Source organism: Lethenteron reissneri, chromosome 13, assembly GCF_015708825.2.
Source record: "Lethenteron reissneri isolate LAM-NWPU_2019-01 chromosome 13, ASM1570882v1, whole genome shotgun sequence".
In the NCBI taxonomy this organism is placed as follows: domain Eukaryota; kingdom Metazoa; phylum Chordata; class Hyperoartia; order Petromyzontiformes; family Petromyzontidae; genus Lethenteron; species Lethenteron reissneri.
The window spans coordinates 10,013,159-10,030,405 of record NC_083791.1 but is presented as its reverse complement, the minus strand read 5'-3'; the positions used below and the strand labels follow the sequence as shown (position 1 = coordinate 10,030,405).

Here is a 17,247-nt window from a genome sequence, read left to right as displayed (position 1 = left end):
CGTATTTACAAAAAAAGACACTCAACTGCAGCGATGATGATATCTCAATCTTTACTGCCACACAAGCATGCTTTTAATATGATAGTATAATTCAACAATATAGTAATTGAACTAACGAGCTTATACTCCTGGAGTTTCACTGTGTTTATTTTATAAGTGCATAAAGTCAATGGGGTTACGCCGTGGGAAATGATGACATATTTTCTCTAAGCTGCTGAAACTTCCCCTCATTAGTTTAATGAAGTCTTTCTCTAAATGATACACGTCAATTTCACTCTTGATTTGAAAACAATTTGCGCCCATTAAGACACAAGCCTTCTTAATTCCCGGTATAACAAACTCACATTAAAACCTGTTCCAAGGCAAAACATATTGTTGTGTACGTACATATGAGACCCGATTTAATGTGTTGGATAAATATGGAGTTGGCCCTGAATGTGACTTTTCAAATCAAACTTGACTTATATAGCACAATTCATGCAAAGAATGCAATGCAAAGTGCTTTACAGGACTAAATGAAGGGACTGACACAATGTAAACAACAAAAAGAATGATACGTTAACAAAATGACACATAATGAGCTTATAGTATAATAAAAAATCATAATAAGCACACAATCAGGGCAACCTAATTATAAGCCAATCTATAAAGGTTACGTTTTTTAGATGTCGTTTGAAAACATTCACCGATTCTAATGCCATCAGATCCTCGTGCAGACCGTTCCAAAGACGAGGACCACAGCAGCTGAAGGCTGCCCTCCCCACAAGTGTTTGAGTCCTCGCCTTCGGAACAACCAAGAGGACCAGTGCCGGAGGACCTGAGGGAGCTACTGGGTTCACACCTTAAACGCGCATGCCAGACGTGCATTCAGGTGCCAGTCCATTTCGTGGTTTGTCCACTTTTTCACCCAGATTTTATTGTTTGGCTTTGTTTACACAACCGTAATATGCAATAGTACACTTTGACACATTTTTGACACATTTAAGGCGATGCACTCACCAAAATCAAGACAGAAGTTGCTTGAATAGACGGGGGACCTTTTGTTAGTTTGCCAATTAAAGTCTCATTTTCATTAAATTACAGAATGAGTGAAAATTCCATCTTGGTTTGATACACAACCTGCAAATGAATCGCTATTGTTTCAAACCCATTACATGGACACATCTCGTACCATTAATAGCTCGTGTTCAAATGAGCAAAATTGTAGCATTGTTTACAATTCTGGGCAAATTTGGCAATTCCGTTGACATGGCAGTCCATTATAACAAATGAATGTTTCTGGGAATGTAATTATCTTGTTGTCCGTGAGGAGTTATTTTCCAAACATAAGCATGCTTATGTGATGACATTTGCTCAGCATTTGTTTTCACTGTGGATGAGTATTTAAGGTCATTGTACAACTTTCTAGGTCATTTGAAATGGCCGCACTAACAATAAGGCTTGTTTTCCTCCTTAACATTTTCATCGGTGAATACGAGAGAGATTATTAGAGTACGGCTAAGATTTTTGGCTTTATTTATTGTAATACATTTGATATTTTAAGGGTTCGACTTGAGCTGCATAATGTCTCAAATGAGCCATTCTGCGTGATCTTCCGTGCACATACCAATTTATATAAGTAGGAACCTCCTGGTTACACCAGCCCACAGGGGATTATTGTGTCCGTCGTGCAAGGAGGGGCTGGGTGGGGAGGGGAGGGTGGGGAGGGTGGGGCTGGGTGGAGAGGGGCTGGGTGGGGAAGGTGGGGAGGGGCTGGGTGGGGAGGGTGGGGGGTGGGAGGGTTGGGGCTGGGTGGGGAGGGGCTGGTCACCCCGTGGTGCCCTTATAAAACTCAACGTTTAACCTAATCACGCCGGCTTGTGCCCGCCAACAGTCAGGCATATTTGCGGAAAACACCACGCCGTCGTTGACCCTGGCCATTGACCAAGCAACCCAATGTGTTCCTACCAGCTCCCTCCGCAGGAATGTGTTTTACAGTTTTGGTTCCGCAGAAAATTGGGCTTGTACCTGGCAACAAAAAATTCAGGAAAATAATTTGTAAAAAGTTCACATTGGCCGCACACTGAAAGTCACAAGTGAAATCCTTGCCCATTCTTTCTTTCAAAGAAGAGCCAACTTCGAGTTAAAATGTCATGTTTTGCTACATATTCTTTGATGCAAGGTTAACTGACAAGTGAATGCCAGCATGCAATGTCTCATCGTTAACATAAAGAGACGCCGAGGAATCGCGGAGGTGGAACAGATGGATCTGCCGTGGGACTTGCAAGCTCTCAGTGCCAGGTGTGGGGCCCTAATTTAAATCCTCGCGCGACAATTAATTCCTTCGATCTGGTTATATCTGCGGAGCGCCACCTGCATTTGGAAATCCCCAAACAACCGTAATGGATGGGCCCATTTTGTGACCCCGGGAGTTTTTTTTTTTGTGCGAGGCCAATGCTAATAATGTATTTGTAAACTCGAACAATACGGTCCCGATGCTTTTGGTTCTTGAAAATTCTGCATCCACAATTACTTTATCCACCACCACGTTCGTTTATCCGCACGTGACGTGAATTTAACATTGTAGTAAAATAAGGATTTTTATACCTTTTTTCGTTACGAAGATTTAAGAACGTACATGCAAAACAACACAGTTTTGTATTTATAATAAAACTAGAACCAACTGCATATCAAGATTCTTCACAAAACAGTGTGACATAATCATTGGTATATATATATATAAAACCTGAATTGAAAACACGGATGCTGGGTGATAAATGGACGAGAACACAAAAAAGAACATTGTTCAAAGAAGCCTGAAGTCGTGCACATTTAGAATGGCACTGCGAGACAGAAACGGCAACGCATCGTTCAGAAAGAAAAAAAAGTTAGAGACATCGTCCTGACTGGTAAGGAAGAAGAAAGTGGGCATGAAAAGGGGCATGTCGCACAGAAGGATGTTTGGTCAATGGTGGCGACCTGATGATGGAGTGGGCAGCTAAAGGAGAAAACGCGCCCGTGAAGATGACCACCACTGAGATGGACCCGACGAGGTGAACTCGCGTGTCGGAGCCACGGCAATTGTCGCGGCAGCCTGGAGGAGTGGGATCAAAGCTGATGATGACTTTCGATTTAAAGCTTTCGTGACGGCAGGGATTCGTATTCTTGGTTCTTTCGGTAAAGTCACGTAGAAGGGAAATAATAAAATAATGAAGGTGCATAGTTATTTTAAATGAGAAGAGATAGCCAGGCAAGGCGGAGGAGAAAAGGAAGGTCTAAGAGTCTTGACTTGAATCTGTCAGGGAGTCGTTAGCAGGGAAAGGGATGTTTGACCTTTTCCAATTTCCTGAATCATTTCACAATCGTCGAGCCTTCATTTTTGGCTTTTTTTTCGCAGAGGGACATTTACTGCCCAGAAGTTACTTCATTAAAAAACAAGTAACTCGCACAGCACATCGCCCATGAGAGCCAGCGAGGAAGATGGACAGAAGCTTTAAATATTCTTGAGTATGTCAATAAGATAAAAGTGAAACGGGGGGGGGGGGGGGGGGGTGGTATAACAGCTACACGCTTCGAAATGATGTTTTTAAAAATGTGTTTTAATGTGTGGTGGAATTTCACTGAGAGGCAGATATGAAACATACTTCAATGCTATTTTAGTATTAAGATGGACTGAGAATGATCTGTAAATAAATAATTGCAGCAGAGCTATAGAATTACTTCATCAACCTCGCCATCACTGCCAATCCCAAAGCCAACGAAGGCCCCTGAGTTATTTGGATATTTTTATTTTCTTTTTACAAATATAAAAAAGGAGCCACTAGACATTCCAATAAGCATTTAAAACGTGTACAAAGTAAACACAGGACTGGAGGTCTCCCATACAAATTGTGAGTATTAAATAAATACATCCCCTTCCCCATATTTTTTTCTCCACGTCAAAATAAAATTAATTTTAGTCCATTGGCCTTCCACATTCGTGCACAAGCCGAAACTGCGTATGAGTCCAAGGATGGCAACAGTAGTCAGGAGTGCTTATTTAAGAAAATGTTACTGGTTTACATAGGTGTGGAAGGCGTGGGGGGGGGGGTACGAAAGATAATGTAGTTTATTTAACATGTATGTGTGTTTTAGAATTTTCTACATTATTTTTGGTATGTGTGCGTTAGAGCGTATACGTATATAGTGTAAGGTGCTGACTAGCAGCACTTGCCCTAACAGTCTGTTAAGGCTACACGGGGGTCTTCGATATAGTGTGGTGAGGAGTGGTATAGTGGTCAGCATGTTGTGCTACGATCCCGGCGACCCCCGTTCACGACCAACACCAGTGCTGATTACATGAACTGGTCCTGGGCCTCCCCTAGGTCGACTCGGCCTCAAATGAGTACCTGGTGTGGTGTGTAAAACATTGCCACAAGGGAGACAAAGGCAGCCGGGAGTGGTGCTGGCCTCCCACCTCATCGTGTGCCCCATGCTATTCACTAAAGAAAGTCTTTTATGGCTATATCTGGATCTTTGTCTTTGTGTGTCAGTATATATTTACAGTGGGTTTTTTTTATTCTGTGATGTGTGTGTGTGAATGTCATTGTGGCGTGGTGAAATGAATGGTGGTGCAGTTACACCATGCTACTTTCCTGGCAACCCTAGTTAAATTCCAAGTCATACGTATTGATGACAAATTGATATGTGAACCGGTCCTGGGCCTCCATTATGTTTACTTGGCCTTAAGTGAACGAGCTTCTGGAGGAGCATAGCTACTGGGGAGACCCAAGGCAGCATGGCATGGTGTTTTCCAAACTACATGTGGCCCTGGGCCTTATTAGTTGCTCACCAACAATGCTCACCCCCAACAGTCTGTAAGGTTAATCGGGGTCATCTTTGTCATTGCATCGGTACCACGTTTGACATTTCTTTTACACTCGAAAGCGAAGCTTGTTGGCAAGTCCCGCTTTACGCTGTTGACGTTCGCGCGATGTCCCCAGGGTCATCGATGGCACGGCAGGGTGGCACTGCAGGGCGTCATCGACGGCACCGGTGACCTCCGGACTGCCGGCGGGGTCAATAGGCGGGGGGGGGGGGGTCACAGCACCCTGTAGTTCCTGTTGGTGATGGCGTTGGCGGAGGCGCGGGCCGGATTGTTGCGCTCTTCGATGCCGTAGCGAGCCGTGTGCATGCGAGAGGCGGCGCGGTAGGCAGCAATGGCCAACAGAATGAGCAGCGCGGCGCCCAGCAGCACGCCCAGAACGATCGTGGCGATGCGCCATGGGGTGATCTCGGTCCCTGTCGTCGGCTCTGTCGCCGTCGCTGCGCGGGAAGGGCGGTGGACAAGGGCACGATCGCTCGGTTAATTGAACACTTCCATATTTTTTTTTCACGGGGCGTAATATCGGCCTCGTTGGACGAAAATATTTTCACGTCCGGCACACCACATCGAGTATACTTTTCGCTATGGCTGTGGCTACCGTTCACATGCCTATTACCGGTCTACCAGCGACCCAGGAAATATATAGTGAGAAAGAAGCCCTGTGTTTGTAATACATGCATTGTCCACGTGAAAAAAAAAAGTGACTTTCAGCTCTTTTTCAATAAACTGATGGATGAATGTCTCCGTTGTGTCGGTTATGGGGGTTGTTTAACCATACTTCACCACGCCGGTCAACACAGGTCCCTGAGGATGGGATGCCCGGTATCCACTCGGTACCAACTCAGTACTGGACGTGTGTGAAAAATAGCTTTCGTAGCTCATCGGATTCCTCCGGCATTAACACATTTTCTGATTCTGAAATGTTTCTCATCACGGAGAAGTGCGCTAACCACTGTGCCACCGCTCCGTGCAGTACAAAGTAAAATTTAACCAAATTCTCGAGATGGTCTTGTGGCAACAGGATGGGAGCACTGAGCCAGAACCTGAGGCCCTGGGTTTAAACGTGGGTTTAAGTCACCCATGGTTAAACCGGGTTACGTGATATCGTATTGGTTTCAGCCCAGTCACCAATGACCGCACAACAAAATTTTTAGATTTTTTTCACTTAATTTCGAAGAATTCCAGTTCTTAAAAATATAACTTTTACTACGACTACTACGCGGCATTTTACTGCAGCGAAGCATCGGGGGGGAAAGTGCAGTGCCCTCTAACGTGCAGATAAAGAGGTCACTTGGGAGGGGAGCACTGACGAATTTCTGTGATATCCACTTGTGCCGGACATTCTGCGACGGATGCATAGCTCCACCAGTTGCCGAACGGACACTTTCACGAAATATTTGCCGACGTCGAATTTTGGCGAGCGAAGAGTATCCAAGGACCACCCTGATACCGCCCTACCTACCCAATGAATACAGCAAACAAGTAAGTACACATCAAGGCCGTAGCCATGGAGTCAACATTGGGGGGGACCAATCTTCAAGGGGTCTGGGGTCCCCCCCTAGAAAAAAAATCTACATTTGAAAACTAATTTCCTGCCTAAAATATTTTAAAAAATCACTAACACATGGGATGGACTTTTTATTTATTTTTTACAATGTCTAATAGTGTATTTTATTACATTGCTCAGTTTTTTATGTTTTACCTTTTCTTGTTTCATTGTATATAATGGCAGATATCAGGGATTTATAAAGTACAACTATAACCACAATCATATAAACATAAATCTATGCATTGTTATATGAAGACAAGTCCAGATATTGTAGCCAAGGTTTATCAAATTGTTGTTTTTATTTACAAAGCATCGCGATTTTAATTTTTAAAAATATTTTTATAGCAATATATTGGGGGGGGGGACATTCTGAGCATATTTGATTATTGGGAGGGTGTCCCCCCCCCAATTTCTATTATAATTACGGTCTTGGTACACATGCTTGCTTTTTTTTGTACACCTTTTTAATTGGACGAGTAGCATATTACAAATTAAATGTAACTACAAATTCAAGAAAGGCCCCCTCCCTCCTGACAGTCAGATGGGGCCACTCTGAGCTTGAGGACAATCATAGCGGGAGCATGTTGATGCCACGAGAAAACTTTCTGAACGGCTCCTCGGTGAACCTCTTCTGCCAAACCATCAGAGGGCGCTCTATCTCGTGCCGTCAGATGCATTTCCTCTCATTTATAAATCCATTTAATGCGGGCCTAAGCCACAATACGTGGGGAAATATTGTTCAGCGGTTAAATAAAAAAAATGTTTTTTGTATAATTTTGTTTACCTTTCCTATAATTTGCACTCCGATCGTGTTTTTGTAATTTTTTGTTGTTGCAACTTTCTGACCAGCCCCTACTGGACATCTGTGAAAAAAGCTTAATAGCTCATCGGATTCCTTCAGTATGAATAAATATTCTGATTCCTTTAAAGAATGGGCTGAGATGGGTTAGGGGCGGGGGTTAATCAGGGGGGGGGAAGGGAAAATAAAAGGATAAAGTCGGACAAGATATACCCATGACAGCTGCTGAAAAGGGTACCTTCCGTGTTCACAGCTACAAAACAAATACAAAAATTTCCACTTAAAAATCTCTGCTCGTGGAGGCAGATATGACTCTGCGCGGTGACTTTCTGGGTCACAGAACACGGGGCTCTGTTCAATTCAATCTTCAAGACGCCAGGATTTAGCGAGACCGACGTCTGACTTTGACGAAAGCGCACACGCACGGAACGTGTGCTTGGCTAATTCTTACCGGAGGTCGTGGCGGCCTTATAGTAAATGGGCCCCATATCGATGACGTTGTCGTTGGGCGATGATTCTCGCTCGGACCTGATGTACGACGACCTGGAACTTCCACTGCATACCTGGGTAGGGGGGCAGGTGGCAGAAAGTTGGTGCAGAAAGATGACAAGTAAGTCGGGATTCATATTCTTGGTTCTTTCGGTAAAGTCACGTAGAAGGGAAATAATAAAATAATATAAAACAATACAAATTCTCACGACGTTTTGACTGCAACATAAGCAATCATCATCAGGTGTGAAATCCACAGCAAGATTTCACACTTGATGATTGCTTGTGTTGCAGTCTATTTATATTATTTTATGATTTCCCTTCTACGTGACTTTACCGAAAGAACCAAGAATATGAATCCCTGCAGTCACGAAAGCTTTAAATCAAAAGTAAGTCGGGCTTCAACCGAAGTTCTTCTGATGTAGCACCCACCGTGTTGATCTGGCAGGTAACGCGATTGACTTTTTTTTGAGTCCATTACCTTCACCCATGAACGCCTGCTGTTTTCTCGTTTCCCCTAGAGGGGAGCTCGCAAAGCATCTGGCCAAACAATGCACCAATTGCGCAAGCGGCCATCATGGTGTAGTCTCAATTATGTGGGTTGTCTAAACAATAACCAGTTTGCGTAACGCGTCTTGGTTTTCAGAAATAATCCTGTGCAGTGTGTGTGTGTGTGTGCTCACATGGGTATGTGTGTCTGCCGTTCATCTCAGTAACTCATACCACGTGGTACTGTCCCATGACCTCCTACCATTGAGCCTTCGACACTTCACGTGGCCTCGAATTCCGGTTGCTGAGTGAATACATTATAAGGTCACACTGATTACAGGCGTGCTAGCGACAAATGCGGTTGCACCCGATTCAAGAGCCGAATGGCTCACAGGGCTATACTTAATAAATGAACTTGAACTTGAACACCTTGTTGATCTCGTCACGGGGTATAAACCAGCATGCAAACTCTGGTCATCCTCGCAGCTTTTCGCTGGCCATCGAACAAAGACGGTCACCGCATCGCGCGCTCTCAGATGTGCTTCTGCGGCCGTCTGGAACGCTCTTCCTTCCCATATTAGGAAACCACTGGAGCTACGCACTTTTAAATCTAGATTGAAAGATCATTTCTTTAGGACTGCTTTTAGTGTTTAGTTGCTTGTCCTTCCGCACACCTTTGATTAGCACGTTTGGCTACATGCAAAGTGAAAGAAGTTCAACGTTCATAGATACAAATTGCAACCCTGCCACCTACGCTGTGTGTGCTATGTGCCTGTGTAATGACCGAAAATTTACCCCAAGCCAATATGCAGCTTAACAGCTGTTTGAAAATAAACAAAGGTCTTCGATGGTCAGGAGGAAAACATTAAAAGGGATTGGAGGAATAAGGTTTGAACGAGATCCATCTGAAAACCGAGAGAGTATCCGTGAGAGGAGAAGGACAGAGATTGGCTAAAGAAAACTCCGCCCCCCACCAAAAAACAACCTCTTATGGATGATATTGGTCGCGAAAGCCTACGTGTTCAACTTAAAAAGGACAATAAGGTTCGAGAAAGGGGGCTGAGGAATATAAAGGGGAGAGCACGATGAGTGGGGGCGTTAGGAGGAAGTCGCAACCTGGAGACAAGCACGAGGCCTAGGTTCCTTTATTGTGGCTGCGGCCCAATAAAAGTGGCTCTTGATACTTCGTCGTCAGAGTCGTCACACATGTCCCAAGCGTTCTACGAGTCTATACGGGGGACTTTTGTCTTTTTCTGTCCGTGTGTGTCTGTGGGGAGCGGTAGTGTAGCGATTAGCGTGCTGCGCTATGAACCTGGCGAACCGGGTTCGATTCCCGCTGACGGCCAACACCAGTGACGATTTTCTGAACCGGTCCTGGGCCTCCCTTAGGTCAACTCGGCCTCAAATGAGTCCCTGGTGCGATGTGTAAACATCGCCACTGGAGAAACAAAGGCGGTCGGGCGTAGTGCTAGCCACCCACCCCCTCGTGTACCATTCCGAGCCTTCATAGGTGCTCACTAACAGAACTTGCCCCTACAGTCTGTTAAGGCTATATGGGGGATCTGTGTCTTTGTTTTTTGTGTCTGTGTGTAACAGCAAACCTGGCACTCTGAATTCAATTCTTGATCACTGCTCACGTCAGTAGCCAGTGGTACCTGAACCTATCCTGGGGTGCACTCTTGGTCTGCTCAGCCTGGCACGAGTACCTGGTGCAGTGTGTACACTAACAACCCTGGGTGAGACGAAGTCGGCAAGGTGCGTTGCTGAACACGCCTCTCCGTTGTGCACCGTGTCGGCCTTCATAGGCAACTCGCAGTGCTTGGCTCTGCAACAGTCTCTGAGAGCCCTTTAACTGGTGACATCTGAAGCGTATGCCTGGATGTGCGAGGGTGTATTAGAGAGTGAATAAATGTGCGGAGCGTGTGAGCATCAGTGTTTGCGCGCGTTAGTTTGTGTGTGCACGTGACGTTTTGTTAGTGTGCGCGCGAACGACATATTGACATAAGCCACGTTTGATCCATGAACCAGAACGTGATTCGCCGCAATTCTCACCATGTAATAGGCCCATCACCAATTTCTTTGGTGATGGCCCTTAGAATGTGGAATCGATAGAGATAATATTTGATGTAGTGATATGGGAAGCTTGACCTCGCCGTGATAAAACCACCTCATTATTGTGACATCTACTTTCCTCTTTAATTAATAGCGCGTGCTTTGGGCGGGCTGCGTGTAACGATGTCGCATCTTTTTGGTAAATTCAATTGCACGTTCCGGTAGCGCTCGCTCACTTGTTTTACGACGCTTCGTTATATGCAGCATTTTTAAGAGATAATATTTTTTTGTCCCCGGTATTCGAGTGCTATCGGTGGCCCAGCAATGGCAGAACATAAGCGGCGATCTCGACACCAAATCTCGGGGCATAATTTATTTTAACAAATGTTGATTGTTTTTTCCTTCATTCTCACAGCATCCAAGGTTGTCCAGTATCCCGTCTTGCCTCGCATTTTTATAGCCATACCGTGGAAACTATGCCAGAGGAAAATGAGCAAAATAATCCATGGCATCTCGGTTGGCAACCCCAGGAAGAACATTGCTCACATGAATAAAGAGAGAATAAATAAAGCATGTGGAACAGTAGGGATTGTGGAATCTTGCTCACGAATACATTTGAAGCTGCATGCAAAAAAAAACTATTTCACAGCAATGCCGCATACAGCATTTATACCACAAATGAATAAATAACGGTCATCTGGTGGTTTCCGGCGTTAGAAAAATCCAGCCCTGCCAAGTGGACAGAGTTGCTGAACTGAGCCGTAGGCCACCGGCTCTCCGCTTCCTTATTCTGAACAGAACCGCGATGCCTCCCTCTCGTGCCAACGGGCGGGGATCGTCACTGGAATGCTTAACTTCTGGCCAACTTGAAAAAAAGACACCGTCTCCTCTCACCTCCGTTGTATCCTGCCGTATGGTGGGGGTTGGGAAAGGGTTGGAACCGTCTGCACTGAACAACGGCCATCGTCATCCCCTCCGTGACAGCGTCCGGACAGGGCTTGACCGAAACTGTGGTCAACGCGACTTGCCGCGGTGCTTCTCTTCACGTTTACCAATCTCCTCTGGGCGGTGACGTGGGCCCAGTGGTATGGACAAGGCTCGATTATTGCAACTCGCTACTCTACGGGACGTCTGGCAAAAAAAAAAAACCGAGCTACGGCGCGTACAACATTCTTGGGCACGCGTCGTGACGGGGTGCCGAAAGATCCGACCGCGTCCGCCCGGTGCTCGCTGAGCTGCGTTGGCTTCTGGTTTGCGAACGAATACATTATGAGGTTGCACTCATCACGCACAAAGTGCTTGCCACAAATGAACCACAAATCCTTGCTAATTCTCATCAAGGAGCATAAACCATCACGCGAACTCCGGTTATCCTCGCAGCAGCAGCAGCAGCAGCGGCTTTTAGCTAACCATCGAACGAAGACGGTCACCGCATCGCACGCTTTCAGGTGCACCTCCGCCGCCGTCTGAAATGCTCTTCCTTCCGATATTAGGAAGCCATTGGAGTTATGCACTTTTAATATCGTCTATATTGACAAACTCATTTCTTTAGAACCGCTTTTTGTGTCTAGTTCGTTGGCCCTTCACCGCACCTCTGATGCACGCGGTTGGCTACGTACTGTGCGAAAGAAGCTCAACGTATACGCAAACATTGCAGCGTAGTGTCTGCAGACATTCTGGAACCCGGTTAGGAGACCCCTCCCAGTTGATGATAAATGCAAAGCGATGTTAAAAACGGTGACTTACGGGCTTGCAATTCTGGACGGTCGTCAAGCAGATGCCGATGCTGCAGTGAATGTAGGTCATCGTGTAGTTGACGTATTTGTACAAGGTGAGTTCGAAGCTAGCTGTACTGGACGTGCCGCTCTCGATGATCTTGAGGTCCGTGTTTGTGGTTGCGCATCTGGAACACGGCATACGAAGCAGAAGGAGGAGCTGCTGAGTCAAAAAGGTTCGGCAGCAGTCTAGCCATCTGATACGGAATCTGTGTCGGCACATGTGGTGAGTGACACGCAATATGACAAGTTTGTTAACGCAATTATTGAGTTGTTTGGGTATGTATTTCTCCACAAATTAGGCTGTCACTTGATGAAGCTAATTGCAATTGCTGACGAAATGTTGTATTCAGATTGTAATTGTTGTGGCTTTGCTCTCCAACACACCGGTGTTGCTGTACTAGTAACGAATTACATGTTCTGTTTTCGTGACAAACCTCACTAATTGGCTGTGTCGGGTGGTGGCGGGTTTAACGACACATTTATATATTTACGCTGATCTAATCCAAAAAACCTCTATTAATTAATGTATGTCACGTCACCAACAATCACCCACCTATCATTGCCCTAAATCTCATCCGATCACAGAAGCTAAACAGCGTTGAGCTTATTTCGTACCAGGTGTTATATAAAAACTAAACAATTTATATTTTACCAGGTAAGGCCCACTGAGCTTTGTAACTCTTTTTCAGAAGTGACCTGGCCACGAAGTGGCTTATCACGTGGATATATATAGCAATCAAATACTCTGAACGCGCGATGTTGATTCTAAATGTGGAGGGAAAAACCGGAGGACCCGGAGAAAAATCCACGTGACCACGGGGAGAACGTGAAAACTCCAAATATACAGCAGCAGGCGTCAGAGTCGGGACCAAACCCACAACCTCCTGTATACCAGGCAAGGTAGTTAACATCTCCTAGCCACCGTGATGATGATGATGAGAGAGAGAGACACGCAAACTCCAAATATACAGCAGCAGGCGTCAGAGTCGGGACCAAACCCACAACCTCCTGTATACCAGGCAAGGTAGTTAACATCTCCTAGCCACCGTGATGATGAGAGAGAGAGAGCTGCCCCCCATTGCTCTGCACTGCCCGTTCCGCTCTCTGCGGTCGGTGGTACACGTGTCATGTGTACGTACGTTGAACTTATTCCGCATCGTACGTAGCCAACCGCGCTAATCGGAGGTGCCCTCTCACTTGTTGGCGATGAGTTCCGTTCGCTGAGCATCCGTCTGGCTGGGCCCGGGCGTGGCCCAGCACGTCTGCATCACGGCCGTGATGTTCGGGTTGGCAGACGCGATGTTCACTTTGATGACCAGCTTGTCGTTGGCGCCCAGGACGGGCGCGGTGGACAGGGAGCTGTCGTTCTGCCACATCTGCAGTGACACGGAGTACCAGCCCGTGCCGTACACCGTGTCGTTGATGACGAAGCCCCTTGTGGGATGGGTGGGTTGTGTGGGTTGGGGGGGATAATGTGGGAAAATATTCTTAGGTTTTTTCAGTAAAGTCACGTAGGTAAAAAATTTAAATTAATAAAAGTAAAATAAAACAAAATAAAAAATTCACGACGTTTCGGAAGCAACACAAGCCTCCGTCTTCAGGTGGAACTGTCACAGCCACGACAGCTTTATTAATTTACCGAAAAAACCTAAGAAAATGAATCCTTGCAGTGACGAAAGCTTCAAATCTAGAATTAATGTGGGAAAAGGCGTCGGGGTGAGACATGCATTCGGTGGAGTACACAGGAGAAGAAGGCCTCTCGTTAGAATCGCCCAGGCAGGTATCTTGAGAATGGAAGATCATTCACGCGTTTCTCCACTGCTGGAGATGTACTGTAGAACTCTCTCTTAACGACGGGAATTTGTTCCATGAAACCGGTCGTTAAGTGACTTGGTCGTTAAGCGAGTAGATGTTTCCACTTGAAAGCGCAGCAGACACTGAATGTAAACAATGCCCTAACACTCACTAATGGACGTCGCTGATTGGCCGAGGCCTGGTCATACCACTTTGGAGTTCACCGATTGGCTGAAATTGGCGGTCGCCTGCCCTTCGTAAGCCCGTCATTCACAGGGTAATGGTTGCTAAGCTAACACATTGGGCTCTATGGAGGCCCGTCGTTAAGCGATTAGTCGTTGACAGGGGTGGTCGTTAAGAGGATATGCATGCGCCAAAAAGATGTGCACTAATTGAGCATATTGCCACAAGACAGAAGAAATTGGAGGAAAATGATGAAATGTGCAGTGAACACCTTAATGGGCTATCTGCCCAAGAATCGTGATGATGATAATGATGATGTATGTTGAACTTCTTTCGCACCGTACGTAGCCAACCGTGCTAACTGGAGTTGCGGGGAATCGGAGTTGCGGGATGCATTGGTCGACCGGCTGCGTTGCGACTGCCTTACTACTTGGCCGAAATCAAGTTGGCCGGACGTTGAACCGTTTTGACCAAAAAACACTTGCCCTAGGTACGGCGTTAAACTATGCCCGGTGATGTCATTGAAAAGACGCTGGCGAGGAAGACACGGAGATACCGGCTCGGCTGTCTTTACCCTGGGCATGGATCAGGAACCCGAGTGGATGTTGTGTGGGGTGAAGAGGGGGAGTGGGAGGGGATGGGATTGCAGGGAGCTGGAGCCAGGGGATCGATCCTTGAGCAGAGAGGATGAATATTAAACTAAAAGAACTAATACCAAAACTACTCCACCTCCGGTGAGCACGGTTGGCAATGCATGGTGCGAAAGAAGTTCAGCATACGTATGTAAAGTGAATCCACTGCTGGATGAGCATCTCCCTACGCCGTGTTGGTCATGGGGGTTGGATCGTTTCACCGCACTGCACCACGGCGGTCAGTGCGGGGGCGGGGTATGGTGAATGGAAGCGACTTGGCACGGACATCGCTCGCCGTTGACAGAACCGGGAGTCGAACTCGGCTTCGCGGGGGTTTTCGTACCAAAAAAAAAAGAACGTACTGGGTGGGACGTGTTTCACGCAGGGGGTATAATTGGACATTTGACATTTGTGTGCGGCGGGTAAAAGAGATGAAAGGCCGAGGTGAAAGGGATGTTGGGTGATCGAGCGGAAGGGAAAAATAAGGGGGGCCATTCGTGGAAACGAAGGGGAAGGATGGGGGGGGAGGGGGTGACAGCCGAGGCCCTCAGCCGCGACGGAAGATCACCAAAGTGAATCGTGCGCCGCGCCGGACGTGCGGATGATTATGCGTTTTTTTTTTTTGGGGGGGGGGGGGGGGGGCGCACACGTGGTACCCCTTACCCCGAGACCGGGAAGCCCGTGGAGGTGTTCACGTTGTTGCTGAGCGCGCAGAACACGGCGATGGAGAGCAGGGAGGGATCCCCCACGGCGGTGCCGCTCTTCAGCGTGTTCGTCAGCAGCGTGTGCGTGATGTTCTGCGGAGGAAAAACGCACGCGGCCACGGTTGTCGGGTTTTTGCAGTGGGGGGGGGGGGGGGGAGAGGTTGACGCTCTGAGAAGGCGGCAAAAGGTGCTCGAGGGAGGGGCGGGAAAGGCCGCCAATGTCTCGGGTGTCACCTGGTTGTCCGTTTCGAAGGCTTTGCCGTTCAGAAACGTCTGCAAGTCACAGGGTTCGCGGCTGAATCTCGGAACGCGCGGGCGGTTTCGGCGTTAATTTCATTTTGGAGAGGTGTAGCGCCGTTGTTTTTAAAGGTGTTGTGCTCGCCGCGGAGAACTGTCGCGACACGACCGCCACTCCCTCTAGGATAGTTGGCGCAAAACTGTGCGACACGCCCTTCCCCGCACGGCTCTGTGGGATCCTCATTACCGATAAAGTTAATTTAGTTTTTTTTTCCCCCGATTCCCAATTGGCATTGCGATAAACCGTACACATCCGTCATCGGATACAGTATAAGGGTTAAGTAGGAAAAAAAAACTTAACTTATTTCGAGTCGAAATTTGTGTTCATAGAATTTGCATAACTTTCCACATTTTCGCAATCGTATCGCTTCTCTTCAGCAGTCACTTCCGTGTAAAATTACGTGCCTGTAATTGGATGGATTTCCAACTGTGTAGCACATTTTGACTTTAAAATGTATTCGCCGTGTTCCAAGTGCATTTATTTGAAAAAAATATTCAGGTAAGCTACGTTGTCAGTAATGTTGCGAGCAGTTTTGGAATACATTATCAAATTAGTATCCGTACCGTAGTTTTTTCTTTTCTTAACAACCTTTATGCAAATAAATGGCATTACTTCAAATTTTAAAAGCTAAATGTAAAAGCCAGAAATGTCGAGTCCATCTTAAACGCTCTAATTCCTCATTTACCACAACAACAACAACAACAAAAACATGAATCTGCACTGTTTTCCTACCTCCTGCTGTGCATCTGTGTCCTCAAAACAATTTTCTAACTTGGGAAGAAAATCGAATACGATTTTAGCGAAATGAAAACAAAACGAAGTGGGGTGGATGACTGAGCGGCAGTTGATGCAGGCGGTGTGTGCGTGCGCGTGCGTGCGTTCACGCGCGCGTTCAGTGAGTGAGCGCCCGTATCAACTGTCAAATGAGAATGCGTGGAATTAATGGCCGTTGCATTTTGGTCCAAATATAGACCCGCGTCGCGAAAAATCCATTTTTTTGCCCCGATGCGTATACGAATTTTAGTTGTTGTTGTTGTATAATTAATGTATATTTCTCAGATGTGTTATGTTTGTCGTGGAAAACGGTGTGGTTTTTTTACTGGTGAAACCCGACTTAAAAGCTGCTAAGCTCACAGGGTACTTAAAGAAAAATCTACTGAAATTGATTGTGCAACACGTGACCTGTCCTATGCACCGCTCGCGACAAAGGACGCGCAAAACATTTCAGACGATCGGGCACAATTTGTGTCATTCGGGAAGGAAAGAATGCAATGCGTTTTTGTTTGCGCAGATGTTCCGTGGTTATTATATTATAATCAGCCTGTAAGGAGCAGTTGTGTATTTTTTTTTGTTGCAAAGAAAACAAATGACGTGGTTTTAATGTTCGCTAATTACCGGCTTGTGCTTAGGGTAATGTCTTAATAGGTGATGAAAGTTTGTGTTCATGGCGACGACTTCTCAATTATATGTACAAAAAATGTTTTGCTTTGATTACGCATCGCATTAATCACAGCCACGCAATTACGTAAAACATGATTGCACTTCAAGAATTTGACATTATTTCAAACAGAATTGAAGTTAGATTTTTTTTGGCGTCTGTGCATTCTACCCCCCTCCCCAATGTTCCACGAGGTTAC

The 17,247-nt window shown here is 46.2% G+C and overlaps 1 protein-coding gene across 1 annotated transcript in view; it reads right to left on the bottom strand.

The window, feature by feature from the left end:
- Window positions 1-34: 34 nt before the first annotated feature.
- Window positions 35-17,247, bottom strand: part of LOC133342091 (uromodulin-like 1) — a 42,610-nt gene continuing 25,397 nt past the window's right edge. Inside the window, exons 13-17 of the mRNA XM_061551024.1 lie at window positions 15,272-15,405; window positions 13,197-13,433; window positions 11,968-12,124; window positions 7,643-7,754; window positions 35-5,283 (exon numbers count right to left, since the gene is read on the bottom strand). Coding sequence (XP_061407008.1) covers window positions 5,060-5,283; window positions 7,643-7,754; window positions 11,968-12,124; window positions 13,197-13,433; window positions 15,272-15,405 — 864 coding nt within the window. The 3' untranslated portion in view covers window positions 35-5,059. The remainder of the gene's footprint in view (window positions 5,284-7,642; window positions 7,755-11,967; window positions 12,125-13,196; window positions 13,434-15,271; window positions 15,406-17,247) is intronic.